The sequence below is a fragment of the Euprymna scolopes genome, chromosome 22 (genome assembly GCF_053919585.1).
Source record: "Euprymna scolopes isolate OS-2025 chromosome 22, ASM5391958v1, whole genome shotgun sequence".
Lineage (NCBI taxonomy): Eukaryota > Metazoa > Mollusca > Cephalopoda > Sepiida > Sepiolidae > Euprymna > Euprymna scolopes.
Window position 1 is genome coordinate 113,124,323 of NC_136503.1, and position 16,339 is coordinate 113,140,661.

At 35.3% G+C, this 16,339-nt stretch overlaps 1 protein-coding gene and 1 pseudogene across 2 annotated transcripts in view; one reads left to right on the forward strand and one right to left on the reverse strand.

The window, feature by feature from the left end:
• Positions 1 to 16,339, reverse strand: part of LOC145243663 (cilia- and flagella-associated protein 54-like) — a 449,435-nt gene that overhangs the window by 144,301 nt on the left and 288,795 nt on the right. For both annotated transcript variants that reach the window (XR_013862929.1, XM_080106712.1), the window contains exons 52-53: positions 9,189 to 9,382; positions 7,194 to 7,369 (exon numbers count right to left, since the gene is read on the reverse strand). Coding sequence is in view for 1 of the 2 variants with exons in the window: in XM_080106712.1 (XP_079962838.1) it covers positions 7,194 to 7,369; positions 9,189 to 9,382 (370 nt within the window). In the remaining variant the exon portion in view is untranslated. The remainder of the gene's footprint in view (positions 1 to 7,193; positions 7,370 to 9,188; positions 9,383 to 16,339) is intronic.
• On the forward strand, positions 4,698 to 4,815 carry LOC145244012 (5S ribosomal RNA; annotated as a pseudogene).

Here is a 16,339-nt window from a genome sequence, read left to right on the forward strand (position 1 = left end):
TGAATTAATTTGATTCTTCAGTTCCTAGCAGTATCGTTTATAAATAGAATCTCACAACTGTGAGGGACCATATCCCTATTATTAATCAAAAATATTGCAACAGGCTTCATTAGCGCGTAGAAAAAAAGAACAATATTTCAAAAGTTTCACAGCCCACAAATAGGAACTTTTTCAGTTATTGTAGCAGACTTGTGAGTCTATCCCTATTAACGTAGTATCTTTAAAGAAAATATATATATTAGTGTTGTGACGATTAATCGGAATCGGGAATCAGAAAAATCGGAGCTTTTTGGGGTATCGGAATCAGAAAAATTTGAGCCTATTTTCGGATGCCAAAACCGATTCTTTAAATTATCTTTTTTATTTGATTTTGGTTTAAGAAACATCTTCCACTGTTTATAGTAATAATAAAAAAATAAATATTTATCGATTTTAAACTTCCACTAAGACTAAAATTTCTAGATCACCCCCTCACAAGTGTTTTTACGTTTGAGAAAATATAGGCACATTTAAGAAGTTTTTTTTTTACAGTAATCGGGAAAAATAGCACTTTTATAGTTAAATATTTAGAGATTTATAAAGAATCAGAATCGGTAATTGTATCAGAATCGGGAAAAATATTGGAATCATCATATCACTACTATATATATATATATATATATATATATAGTAGTGATATGATGATTCCAATATATATATATATATATATATATATATATATATATATATATATATATACTAGCATGGGTGCCCGGCGTTGCCCGGGTGTTTAGAGGTGTATGCTGTGCAAAAAAAAAAGGGGGTAATTTTTTAAACTTTGACCCCTATTATGACCCCTGAAAATTTATTGTTTTGGCCTCAAATCAAGTTATTACGTTAGATCCATGTCCACGGAACCTATATCTAAAATTTCAAGGGTGTAGACCCAAAATTGTCGGAGGAGTTTGGTAGAGTTCTTAAAGGTCAAATCGTTGAAATTTGACCCCTTAACAGCCAAATTTCTGGCTGACACCCGTCACATCGATTTTCCCAAATCTCAGTACCTGGTATTTAAAATTTCGAGTCTATAGACTAAAAATTGACAGAGTTATTGCGTAGGGAAATGTACACAGACAGACACACAGACAGACATACAGACAGACACGTTCACTTTTATAGATATATAGATTGTCATTTCATGTGCCCACATAAAGTGATAAGGAGATATATTTTGTGTGTCAATTTTCAATATTAACGTCAACAGTACTCAATACATGAATAGAATTAGATAGTAAGTTGAAAATGTATTTTGACCCGACTATTCCTATATAAATTAGTGATGGGGAAATTTCGATATTTTTACCGATTCCGATTCTAAAATTGCCTAAAAAACATTCGATTGGTTGGAGGTAGCAAAGATTCCTCATCCACTTTTAAATATAGATATAATTTTCTTTTAATTTAACAAACGTTTTCATATTTTCCCTTTATGTATCGTCTCATTTGAAGATTTCCATCTATTTTTTTTTTCGGTTGTGCCAACAATATAAAATTAAGTTTTAAACAAAAATAAATAATTAATTAATTAAATAACTAAAAGAATCGTTTTGGGAATCGGAAATTAGGCTAAATGTTCTTTAATTCCTATAATGAAAAAAGTTTCGATTTTTCAGATTCTCAATTCCGAGTCCCAAAATTAACCATTTATTTTTACATCAAAATATGACCAGTAATTGTAGTGTTGAAAAGCCTTTAGAATAGATGAGAGTTCTTGGCTAGTCATGGAACAGGGTGAGTTTGCAGAAGGCCAAGGAAAATATGGGAGGAAGTAATAAGAATGGATTTGGGAGAAAGAGGGATAAATAAAAACCTGGCCAGAGATAGGTTAGCTTTTAAAAGCTGTTCAACACATGCCAGTATGTGAAACAGGTGTTAAACTGATGATGATGATGATGATGATGATGATGATGATGATGATGATGATGATGATAGAATGGATGAGTGCTTAGGTTACTGAAAGTATGACGGTTGAGGATGAGTTTGCAGCGGGCTTAAAAATGTAGAAAGAAGTGATAAGAATCAATTTGAGAGATCAAAGGATGAATAAAGACATGGCCAGAGATAGATTAGCTTTGAAGTGAATTTCTAAAAGCCACCCAACGCATGCCAGCTTGTAAAACAGACGTTAAACCATAGAGAAATACCAGTGTATCGAATCAATATATAAACATCTGTAAAATATTTAAACCATTTAAATTATTTCATGATAAAAACAATTTATATTTTTGTAATGCTATGGGAAGGTATTTGTTCTTTTTGGACTGATGGGTCATTGCTTGACAAGGTCCAGTGGCAACTCAAAGATAAGGAATAAAAGAATTGTTGTTTGGACAATGATTACTGTTGTAGACCCGTGCTAGGGGTCACAAATCTCTGGCCAGGTTTTTATTTATCCCTCTTTCTCCCAAATCCATTCTTATTACTTCCTCCCATATTTTCCTTGGCCTTCTGCAAACTCACCCTGTTCCATGACTAGCCAAGAACCCCGTGCTAGGGGTACACAAGTAGTGTAAAGTGTATAAATATAATATGTATTTATCATAAAGAATACAGGAGCCACTAAAGTGATATGAGAAGAACGTGTTCGTAGCATGCGGTTAAATATGGTATGAATGTCTCCATCTAGACTCTGAAACCAGTGGTATTCATAGAACTGTTTTTTTTTGTTTTTTTTAATTATATTTTCACCCCAAACAAGGCAAATTACCACTTTGGTGTAGGGGGCTACTATCAGAGGCAACAACTACTGGGGTACTATGTAGGGATCTGAGCAGCAAGATGTCGGTTCACGTTACACTTGAACTTCTGCACGTCAGTACTGTTGGGGAAGCAGGGACCTGGAATGGAATTCCAGAGTCTAGCGGTTCTGAGGAAGAAACTATTGGAGTAAAAGATCTTTTACATCTAGGGATCTCTACAGTGTTGGGGTGGGATTTAGCAGCCTGTCGGGTTTGTCGAGGGTGCTCACGTCGTGGGGGCACAAGTGATTGCAGTTCGTCAGAGCATTCACCACTAAAATACTTGTAGAAAAGGCAAAGGAATGCAACATTTCGTCGATGGGACAGAGGCTGAAGCTTAGATGCCAGTTCAGGGCCTATCAGGTTTGCGACTCTTTTGAACCTTGTCAAGGAGTGAGAGACTAGTAGCAGATGCACCAGCCCAGATGTGACAGCAATACTCCATACATGGGCGAATGGTGGCCTTATAGAGGTACAGGATACTTTCGGGTGTTAGTAGTCTAGCACGGTAGAGAGAGCCCACCTTTCTTGCAGCGGCCCTGGCAATGCATTCAATGTAATTGTTCCAACTCATGTTTCCTGTGAACGTTAGGCCAAGCAGTTTGAAAGATGTACTCTCAGATAAAGAGTCGTTGGCCATTGCTATAGGTGGTAGAGAGGGTTTTTTGTAATTATTGAATGAAACTAGTTTAGTCTTGGCAGCATTGAACGCGACCAACCACTTTTGTCTCCATTCCACCACAGATTGGAGGTCTTCCTCTAGTGTTTCTGCCATTTCTTTAGAAATGTGTTCATTCGTCTTCCTGTCGTGCCTGCCATAGAGTGTAGTGTTATCAGCATATATACCCATCTCAGAGGCAATTTTGTCGGGGAGGTCATTTATGAATATCAGGAACAATAGAGGTCCAAGGATAGAACCCTGGGGCACCCCCGCATTTATATCATATTGTTTAGATGTACGACCGTCGAGGACAACCTGGATTTTTCTCTTATCTAAGAAGGATTTAATTATGTTAAGTATTCTACCAGTGATACCGTATGATCTGATTTTACTGAGGAGACCCTCATGCCATACCCTGTCAAAAGCCTTAGATATATTTAGAGCTACCGCTCTGCCCTCCCCCGCTTTGTCCAGTGAATGGTATATACGTTCAGAGATCATAGTTAGGATGTCTGCTGTGGAACGGGCTTGTCTAAATCCATATTGTTTGTCAGTCAAAAGTTTAGCATCTGTAAGATGATGGACTAGATCATGGTTAATTAAGGTCTCAAATATTTTAGCAAAAAGTGGGAGGAGGCTAATGGGGCGATAATTTGATGGGTCAGTTCTTTCGTCAGAATTCTTGAATACTGGTACAACAGAAGCAGTTTTCCAACAGCCCGGAAAGCAAGCTTCATTAAGGCATTTGTTGTAGAGTTTGGAGAGAACTGGAGCTACTTCGGCTGAGCACTTTTTTAATAGCACAGCTGGGATAAGATCGGGTCCACATGCTTTTGAAGTGTCAAGGTTTTTTATGATAGCATGCACCTGAGCAGGGGTAGTTTTCAGATCGTCTAGCGTGGCGTCTATCCGCATAGGAAAGTCAGGTAGGGGGTGGTTGGAAGGGTCCAGTGTGGAGTTTGAGGCAAACCGACTGGCAAGCATGTTAGCCTTGTCGGTTGCTGAGGAGACAACCTGGTTGATTCCACTTAGTTCTCAAATAGGGGTGATTTGTCCCCCACAACAATTACCATCTCGAGAAGATTGGAAGCAATATGTGAAATGGGCAGAATGTTACTTTAGATAACTTGATTCTCCAAGAGGATGGCTTCATAAGTATTTGTTTACATTAGACTTAAAGACAACCATGCTGCAGTCGGTCGGGTTTGGTTGTATTATATTATGGTATATCAACACTTTTTGGATTATTTAATGCTTAATCATACGGCATAATCACATTTGACACACCGGTTTCCGTCAGATCACTGAAGTTAAGCAATGATGAGCCTGGCCAATACCAGATGGGTGACCATTTGAGACTTCCAGGTGCTGTATGTACTCTCCACTTATCTCGGCATTGTTTCCAGTCGTCCTGGACTTCTTTGCCACTGGACTCAAGCAGTGCCAATTCAGGAGAAACCCTTGCCTCATATTTACACAAGCAGCTGACCCTACATGGGGTATCCTTTGTCTTTCGAGACTGAACGGAGGCATCGTCAATGCTTAATCATTTTGGTAAAAGATTTTAAGCTCCAAGTAAAGCTTCAAATATTTATTCATGGTGTTTAGTTTTGTTGTTTTGTAAAAAACAAATGTTTTTGCATTTGTCTTCGCAAAACATGATTGAGTTTTGCAAAAGCAAGGGGGGAAACAATAACATTAATGTTTGATGCATTTTAGGTCAGAATGCCTAATATGGTAGCTGGTAACGGATGAAGATTGTAGGTTCATACCTTACCCAAAGTATGAGTACGCAAGAACCAATATGATTTGAACTTGGCATAGCTGATTCAATAGTCTACGTTCATATTAATTGTTACATATAAGGCATCCTATGCTGGTGGTGATTAAGTTTGTCAGTGTGAGTTTTGATAAGGGTCATATTAAGTGCATGATAACTCAAATTTGAAAAGCAGAATCGTTCCTAAGAGTGAATCAAGAATGGCTGACATGTGAAGTCAAAGCTAAAAGCATAGATAAAACAAAGGAATAAGATGACGGATGACGTCATGTTTTTTGATTTAGAAGAAATAAAAGTTTTCAAATCAACCTTTTAGTGAAAACTATTCGAAGGAGACATCTATAAATATAAAAGCGAAAATGTATGTATGTATGTGTGTTCGCTTTTTCTATATGTCTACAAAAGGCTTCTTTCAGAGAAGCGGCAGTCGGTCGCTTCACAACTTTTTAAAACTTTTTATATCACATATAAATCGTAATATCTCACAGTTAACAACGAAGCTCGCCTGTCTATCGAATTTGCTCGATTTTGGGAAGATAAATATTCAACATTTGTTGCTCGCCGCATGTGGGTTAGTCTTTTTCCTATAACATCTTGGGAAAAATAAAAATTCCGCAGTCAAACTTGACCTCATTAACTCATTAAAACGGGCACCTGCTAAATCCAAGTAATTAAATAAATTCAAACGTGTTTCCATTAGCATCTCGCAGTGGGGCAATGGTTAACGTCGCACGTCTTTTTTTTCACACTTTAATTTACAACTTTGCCTCAACGGTTCGGGTTCGATCCTCATACTTACTTTTTTTTTTTTAACCCCCCACCCCCAGCCCCGGAGTTTCCACACACACCTACAAACACCCGGGTAACGCCGGGTACCCCTCGCTAGTCTCCAATAAAATAGAAAACTTTGATAATCCAAATACGAAATGTTACTTTTGTCTGTGTGCCACCTATTTCAGTTAAGAAGTAACATAAAAAAAACTAAATAATTAGTTAGAAGATATTAGTCTCTCTCTCCTAAGTCAATTTTCTCCAAAATAAAACTTTGAAGAAATCTCTCAGTAAATGTCTCCTTATATTACTTTCTGCATAAAATAGAAACTATGATTAAAGAAAAAAAAAGAACATGCATACATCCCCCATATATATAATGAATATTTCATTATTGAAAACGCCACACAATTTGGACACACATGCTTAAGATTTCTTAGCAAACTGAAAACTCAAAAAGATGGAACGCATTGCAATGGGGCTACTTCTCTGAATACTACAACGTAGTTGTCTTCAAATCTAATGACGACAAATACTCCTACCCTGTTAAGTAATCAAATTTTGGGTGCTTATACAGTATGGGGGACCGTATAGAGCTCTTGATTGGTTTCAATAAAAAGCAGAGCAATGTTGGTAGCTGGTTTGGCTGCCAGCATACCCAACGTTACAATCTTCAAAGGAAGAACATTTTTTAAAAAAGTAAAAACTCTTATGTATCAGGCAAAAATAAATATCCTCACCAAAAATTGGGAAAAATAATAATGACTGAGAAATTTAATTAAAATTAAAATTCAATTTCATCATAAATTGCCATTTTAATGTATTGCATCATTGATAAGAGTGCAAATCCTGCGAAGCAAGGGGAGATAAGTCAGTCTGTCATTTAATCAAGTAATAATGAAAAGGAGAATCATCAAAATATGAAAACTGATTTTCCTAATTTTTGATGAGAATAATTGTTTTTGCATTTTACTTAGGTATATGAAAGGGATTTTGCTTGGAATGCAATTTTCACTCGTATCCCATACTGTATAAGCACCAAATTTTGTCGATTCTCTCCAGGGTTTCCAATCCTTTTATAGTATTGTTCATCATCCAGCTGGCAATTTCACTGACTCTTATCCTCGAGTGGCTTTTGGTCTTGGTAAGTGGTGACTTCTTACGATGACAGCAAAAAGGGTAAAAGTACAAGAGTGTTTCTAACCTTCAGCAAAGGTACGCACGCTTTGTCGCAATGCGTCAAACTCAACATCTTCAAAACACGCATGTAGATAAAAGCGGCTTCCATTTCGGGGTTGTTCCACGTCTGCGATTCTTGTTGGCCACTTTTGCACAAATTCTCAAAACTAGAGAATTCAGATACAAGTGGCTCGCCAAGTTCTAAAAGACAAATCCAAAATGTTTTCATTAATTAATACAAATGTGTTCAAATTTATTTCAATACAACATCTTTGCTATTATTTTATTATTACAAGAAAAAAAGCCGGGAAAAGTGGGAAATTTGTCAAACAGTGAGAAACTTTTATAAAGACTTATATTATTATTATTATTATTATTATTATTATTATCATTTTTTTCTAATCATTTTTTCTTCTTATTATTTTTTTATCATTATTTTTATTATTTTATTATTATTATTATTATTATTATTATTATCATTTTTTTCTAATCATTTTTTTCTTCTTATTTTTATTATTTTATTATTATAATTATTATTATTATATTACTATTATCATTTTTTTCTAATCATTTTTTTCTTCTTATTATTTTTTTATCATTATTTTTATTATTTTATTATTATTATTATTATTATTATTATTATTATTATTATCATTTTTTTCTAATCATTTTTTTCTTCTTATTTTTATTATTTTATTATTATAATTATTATTATTATATTACTATTATCATTTTTTTCTAATCATTTTTTTCTTCTTATTATTTTTTTATCATTATTTTTATTATTTTATTATTATTATTATTATTATTATTATTATATTATTATCATTTTTTTCTAATCATTTTTTTCTTCTTATTTTTATTATTATTATTATTATTATTATTATTATTATATTACTATTATCATTTTTTTCTAATCATTTTTTTCTTCTTATTATTTTTTTATCATTATTTTTATTATTTTATTATTATTATTATTAGTATTATTATTATTATATTATTATTATCATTTGTTTCTAATCATTTTTTTTCTTATTATTATTTTTTTATCATTATTTTTATTATTTTATTATTATTAGTATTATTATTATTATTACATGACACTCGCAGATGCTCAAAATGTCTTGCAGGGAGGTGTTGAGGTCTTTCTACATACAGCAGATAGTATTCTCAAATAAGCAGGATAAGCTGCTAGAAGCAGCTTATCCTGCCTTGACAGAGTTCAAAATAGACTCCGTACCTTTATGAGGATGCCCTTTTCTATTCCCTGCAACCTCTTTCCCACAGAAGACACATTGAGAGCATGTCTCTGCTTTACCGTTATTTTCATGGCAAGTGTTCATCTGAGCTTCAATCTATGATCCTACCTTGCCAAACTTTCATGAAAAACACTCGTCTAGCCAAAATCACTATCAATAATTTTCCACACTGTTTATCTGTGCCTAAATCTAAATATAGATTCCATGAACAAAGCTTCTTTCTTAGAACTGCATGCCAGTGGAACTTTCTTCCGATTGCCTGCTTTCCAGCAGATTACAATATGGTTGTCTTCAAGTCCAATGTAAACAAGTTCTTGATGAACTGTCCCCCCAAGTAATCCAATTTACAAACTTCCCATTACTTAGGTTTACTGCGCTATAGTCACATTGACTAATGTATACCCATTAACTCTTATCCTCAAGTGGCCTCCGGACCTTGATAAATGGTGATTCCTGTGTAAAAAAAAAAGAAAAAAAAATAGTCACCCTACTAGTATTGACCAGACTCAACGTTGCTTAAATTTAGTCATGTAACAAGAACTAGTGTGTCAACGTGATTATGCCAAAGCAAGTTCACCACTAATCTAATATCTTTCTCATAATCCAAAAGTTGTTTCTGTTGAGCATGGATATCTCGTCTAATTTGATGAAAAGTGTCTCTTATTCACCCTTTATTAATTGACATGGGTTCATACTTACATGTGATTTTAACTATTATACTGCAAAAGGAGACTTGAAAATAAATGTGAAGCTTATCTTACCTAACCAGGTGTTCGGGATTGAGACATCTGTGAGAAGTGCGTGGACGAAGTGTAGGCGGCACTGCAGCCATTGCTGGCAACCTATGTGTTCTGGGTTGGTTTCGGAATTTCTAAATATTTGATTTTGTTTGGATTTGCGTACACTCTCAGCCTCAATTTTTTCTCGGACGGCAACAGAAAGTCTTTTTATTTTCCTGAAAATGAGAAAGAAAAACGGCATGATTGTAGCAAGATAAAATCCGGCTATGCAAAACAATAAAATATGGAAAATTGGCATTGGAGCAACGATTTCCCTGGATGAGTTTGTAATTAAAGGATACTCTAACTTATCAACATCTAACCCTCAAGATCGCCATGGACATGGAATATGTGTTTACAATTAAAGATGGCTTTGTATGTGGTTGAGACATCTCCAGAGGTTGCACTTGCTCACACCACAACGTTTATATTTGCCCTAAATTATCCCCCACAACAGCAAAGTTACTATCTTTAAAAACATATCCGAGAAAATTGACCACACCCTATCTGCTCATTCTTCGGCTAACTCTTTATCTGTGCCTAAACCTAAACGTAGATTCCATGAACAAAGCATCTTACTTAGAACTGCACGCCTGTGGAACTCTTCTGTTACCCTGTTTTCCAGCTGACTACAATATGATCATCTCCAAGTCCAATGTAAACAAGTTTTTGATGAGCCATCCCCTAAGTAATCAAATTTACCAAATTTCCAAGACTAACGATTACTATATTTTTTTTTTTTTTTTACATAGGCATCACCACTTATCAAGGCCAAGAGGTCACTCAAGGATAAGGGTTAAAGAGTGTACAGTAGACATTGGACAATATAGTAATCATTAGTAATGAAAATTTGGTAAATTTGATAACTTATATGGAACGGCTCATCAAGAACTTATTTACGTTAGACTTGAACACAACCATATTGTAGTCAGCCGGAAAGCAGGAAAACGGAAGACAATTCCACACGCGTGATGTTCTAAGAAAGAAGCTTTGTTCATGGAATCTACGTTTAGGTTTAGGCACAGATAAAGAGTGGGGGGAATTATTGATAGTGTGTACAGCTAGACGAGTGTTTCTTGTGAAAGTTTGCCGAGGGGGGACCATAGACTGAAGCTCAGTTGAACACCTTCCATGAAAATAACGATACATCAGAGACAAACTCGCAACATCTCTTCTGTGAGATAGAAGTTGTAAGGAAGAGAAAAGGACATCTCCTACGAGGCTACGAAGTCTATTTTGAACTCTATCAAGGCAGGACAAGTCCTTTCTAGCAGCTCCTGCCCAGATGTGGCAACAATATTCCATCCTTGGACGTACCTGGCTCTTATATAGATAGATCAGCAGTGAGATATTTACCGGATCGATAGAAAGATCCCACCATTTTTCCAGCGGCCTTGGCAACAGATTTGATGTACGTGTTCCATTTAAAATCAGGAGTAAAGGTCAAGCCCAGAAGCTTGTCAAAACTTGAGGCCTCCTGAAGACGAGAGCCATTCATTTCAATTGATGCCAGATGTGGATCAGAATGTTGATGATGTAAAGAGAGAAGCTTGGTTTTAGATGGATTAAAAGTAACCAGCCACTCCTTTCCCCATTGTACTACGTGCTCAAGATCAGAGGAGAGAGAATTGGAGAGAACTTGGTCGTTTACTGTCTTAGATGTGCTACCATAAATGGTAGTGTCGTCAGCATAAATGTCTACAAATGATGTAAGGATGTGATTTGGAAGATCATTAATGTAGATCAGGAAAAGAGTTGGGCCCAGGATGAACCCCTGAGGGACAACGGCATTAATACTGTGAGCTTCTGATTTTTGCCCCTCAACTACTACTCTTATGAACCTATCAGAAAGAAATGATTTAATAATTGAGAAGACATTTCCAGCTATACCATAGCTAGAGATCTTATGAAGTAAACCTTTATGCCATTGTCCTATTGACTACTGTATGCTCATTAACTCTTATCCTCGAGTGGCCTTCAGTGGCCTTGATGAGTGGTGACTCCTTTGTAAAATAAAAATAAAAATTCCATGTAAGTTTTGAAATTAAGTAAAGTGGAATTTACCCATTAGAACTCGAGTAATGCTACGTGTCTCGCATTGATGTTACACAGACAGGAAGTTGCTAGTCTTACATGGCACGAGTTTTCTTTTGACGGAACCAGCCAAGAGAAGGAAATGAGTTTTGATAGTTGCCGATTAAAATAAAGAGAGAGCAAAGGTAGGAGAAAAAGGAAACACACACATATATATCTATAAAATAAAGCTGAACGTCTGTGTGTGTGTGTGTGTGTGTTTTTTTTTTTTTTTTTTTTTTTTTTTTATATATATATATATACTATGAGAGAGAGGGAAAGAATTGAGTTTGTCAGTTAAATAACATATCAACTTTATTTGGTTTTTAGGCTAGGAGTAAAGTGTAGTATCTGTTCTGATACTATACGTCACTTTTTCTGACTTCAATCAGTGGAGGAGAAAATCCTTCATGACTAAAACAATTTTTATTTTTATCCAGAGTGTGACTTTTTGAGGAGCTAAATTTTCTCCACATTAAAAACGGACCTCGTGTCTAACTCTGCCCTTGTGTAGAGGCAAGTAAATAGGAACATATAAACTTTTTTGTGTGTGTGACTGAATGATCAATCATTATATTTATTCTAAATGATTGTTTATATACAAGTACCTTAGTTATCATTCTCAATGATTTTTATTTTAAGGTGACTATTTAAAACTTAAATCTCAAAATGACTCTGCCATGACTTCCTACGGCTAGGTCAGCTATGAGATGAGAGAAGAGTGAGAACTTACCTTCCCCTAGTTGTAGTAGAAATTGTGGCAAATGGAATATGTGGATGGGGTGAAACACAGGAATATTTGACAAACATAAGTCTTACAGATAAAGGTAAAGTACTGTCATGCATTATTGACAATGAACTGACTTGAAAGGAGCAGTTGCTAAACAAAATCCACATCAAAGTGTCTAACAATCTCAGTAACCTTTACCCTCGAGTGGCATTTAGCCTTGATAAATGCTTACTGATGAGTAAAAAAACAAATATCAGTATTCCAATGCTGTCCAGACATTTGAAGCAAAGCTAATAAACTGGACATATCATCATCCTTGGCTTAATGACCACTTTACACGCAGCCATGCATTGGCTAGCTTTTAAAAATTGACCTATCTCTGGCTAAGTCTTTGTGTATCCCTCTTTCTCTCACGTTCATTTTTATCACTTTCAGCCTGGTTTTCCTTGGTTTTCCCCCTGTGAAATGTACTTACTACTTCAACTGTTCTGCATTTATCAACCCAAGAATATTTATCACTTCTTTCAATGTGACTTTGCCATCAAAGTCTATGCTTCTGCATACATCCCTCTATACTGTTAATCTTTAATCTTCTTTTGAATTCATAGATCTCAGTCTATCTGTATAACTTTTATTACACATCCATCATATCCTTCTAAGTTCATTTCTCTCCATGCAACACATCCAGATATCCTCGGCCAGGTTTTATTTCCATACATAATCACACTGTCTAGAAGTGTAAGCCATTTTTAGTTTCAGAACAGTTTCAGATGGTTCGCTGTTACACACAAGTCCTGGTAGGTGACTTGTTTGTAGTAGACAGTTCCATAGAACAAAATATTCTTACCGTGTCGAGACGGAAAAGAACATGTGAAATTGCTCCAGAAAAGGTTTAATATTTATGAAACAATTCTGGTTTCTGATTGGTTGGTAGCAGAACGTGAATTAATTTGATTCGTCAGTTCTTAGCAGCATCGTTTATAAATAGAATCGTCCGACTGTGTGGGATCATACCCCATTACAAGTCCAAAATATTGCAACACACTGCATACATCTGTCCAATAGATTTTTAGAGATAATGTTTTACCCCTAATAAAATATATTTAATTAAGAACACAGCACATAATGAACAACATAACTTCGTTTCAACAATAACAACGGAAATAGGAATTTATTTCACAGCAGGAAGTTGAAGGTAGAACTGTGCTATAGAAAACAGGAATAGAGAGTTCTATAGAGATGAGACAATGAAATGGAGTTTCATTCTATATTAATAAACAACTTTATTTGTTATCTTCATTAGTAGCGTTATTTGAAGAGAGAAACAGGTTAGTAGGTTGAAGTGTTCTTGTGCAAAGATAGAATTAATATCTTACCAGCTGATTGAAGGAGAGAATAATTCAGTTCCGTTTACATGTGTTTACGGCTAGTAGTCATCGAGACGGAGGAAGCCGATTAAAGGAGAAAGAAAGGGAAAAGACCTAAGTGTGTTCACGTGTTGTCGTGTGTGTGTGTGTGTGTGTGTGTGTGTGTGTGTGTGTGTGTGTGTGTGTTTTGTGTGTGTTGATGTATGTTCTTTAGCAGGATAAAGAATGTTCGTTTGGGCACCGCACATGGAAATAAATGGTAGTTAGAAGAGAGCCATTGTTAGTTTGTTGTACTCACGTTCGGCCGGGGAGGGGGGGTCGAAGCCCCCCGGCGATGTGTGTTGCTGGGTAGCGCAGCGAGAAAAGGGATTGAGAGTTTCAGATTTTGCCTTTTATATACTCTGTCACGTAATAGAGAGCTGGCTTGTGATTGGACAAGCCAGAGAGAAAATGAATTTCAAATCTCGAGTCGTGAGAAGTAGCTCCTGCCTGTAGTTTGTAGCAGGTGTCAGCTGCTACAGTTCTTTTTGGGGTTTGTGGCAGTCAGTCGGTATATTCTCTGTGTCGTCTTTAGTTAATAGCAGTTGTCTCCAGGTGGAGGCCGTTGATGGTAGGTAGAGGTGTTCGGTCAACATAAGACAGGAGAGGAAAGGTGTTGCTTGGCTGGAAGGTCCGGTCCTGACTCTTGACTAATTGTAGTTCTAAAAAATAGTTCTTTAGGGAGCCGATGAATCAATACACCCTGTTAGCTGATTGGTCAGTGTATAGCTGAACAGCTAAAGGTGAGGAGGCATTGATTCACAAGAGAAAATAGGTCTTTGTGACTGCTACAGATTCTGCCCTTAGTTGACAACGGCAATGCTCTGCTGGTTAGTGATGGCAAAAGATTCCATAACTTCCATCCACTCCTAATTCTTACAATTATATCAGCATCTGTTCCTCCTTGTGTTCATTTCTCTCCATCATTTTATCATATTCGGTTTAATATTTGTTTTACACGCTGGCATGTGGTGCATAGTTATCAGCACCTGAATCCTCACCGGTTAAGTTTCACTTTCATTGTCACACTTCACACGCAGGGATGATAGATTTTCCCCTTGGTTAACAGCAATAATGACAGACATTCCTTGAACTTACCCCATCCACCCTTGCTATCACACCAGGACCAGTATCTTCCTGTGTTCTAGACAAATAGATTTTACATATAATAGAAGCGGTCACTTATTATGAGTGCTCAGTTTTGAAGAGGGTATAATTATTATTAAAATTTTCTAGAAAATTTTTAGTGATTAATTGATAAATTTATGATATATTTTTAATGGCATGAATTCTTGCACCAAATTCTCGCTAATGAAAACAGAGCCAAGGGAGATAATCACGCAGAGTTATGTTCCTTGCATAAAAAAAGAATACAAAGGTTTTATATCCAATACATCAATGAATACATAATTTTCTGAAAACAATCATTATTTTTTTAACATCTACAAAAGAAAACTAAGCAACCAACGGTGCAGAAAAGTTGACAGAAAAAGGGTCGAAAAAATATAGTAAAAAAATAAATAACTGCGATAGAAGTAATATTTCTACCTATCTGGATAGTTTTGTTTATGCTTTAAAGTCTTTTTAGGCGAGTTTATTGCATTTTAATATTTAATTCAAATCCGATTATGTTAGAGTTAACTTTTTCAACATAGCCGAACGACTACATTGCAGCCATTTTCGAAGTTGCTTGATGGCTTTTTTGCCTTTTGGGTGACAAAACAAATACATAACAACTAACACAATAACATTTATTTTTCTAATTAATTTAAAGGAGAAAATGAGGAAAATAAAAATTAATCAGACTTTGGGAATGTTCGACGAAGCATCTGTCGGCTTATTATATTATATTAGAGTCTAATATAATACATTTAACAAAACATTTTAATCGAAGCCAAAAAAATCGCTTGCAAAGACTAAACAAACAGCGCTATTTTACAATTTGTCATTGTTCTGAGGGAGACAACTCTTTTACTAAAAGAAGTTCATTTCTTCATCTTATAATTTAGGACGCTCACATCGACGGTATTTTTTTTTTTTTTTTTTTTTATCAACTCAAAGCATTAAAAAAGAAAGCCGCGACGAATTTTTTTTTTTATGTAACAAAGTTAATAACAGGAATAATACAAAATGTAGTCTTTACGCGACTATTAAGAGAATCGTTTCTGTTTTCATATTATAATTTACGATGCTAAAACCAACAGAACAGCAACAGCATAGCCGAAAACATAAAAGAGTCGTCATTTTAAAGGTAATTGTTAAGGTGGAAAGTAAATAAAACTTTACCATTCTCATACTGATTGTTATATTCGCAATGTTTCGGTCGATGTAACCTTCGACCTTCTGCAGATGCATTTTATCGAACTCGAGCCCGTGCGTAATTTAGGTCGGACTTGTGGCATAACAGTTAAACTTGTTGATTAACAATTAGGGTACTTATGCACTTATGTTACCGTGCTGAAATGATAATACTATTATTTAGAAAGCCGTTCTTACATAAGGAGGGGAGGGTGTTTTGTAATTATTCTGTACCTTTACTCAACACTTTAATCAAAAAGATGTCGTAAAACTTGAATTTATCTTGAAAATACTATTTTTTTTTTTTAACAAATAGCACGGTAACATAAGTGCATAAGCACCACAATTAGTTCTAAGTGACGACAATCACCTGGAGTTGAAGGTTCATTTTATATTACAAGCGATAATTTAAAAAAAAAAATTAACACAAAATAGGAACAATTTGCAGTACTTATGCAGAATAACGTTATTTAGAAATCCATTCTTAATATGAGGAAGAGACATTTTTTGGTGCTTATGCAGTTTAGCAAATATATTTTTAAAAAAAAACAAAGAAAAAGAAAAATATGATGTATGTGCCTGTTATGGAATAAAGTTGCATCCCCCCTGTTTATTATATTTTTATT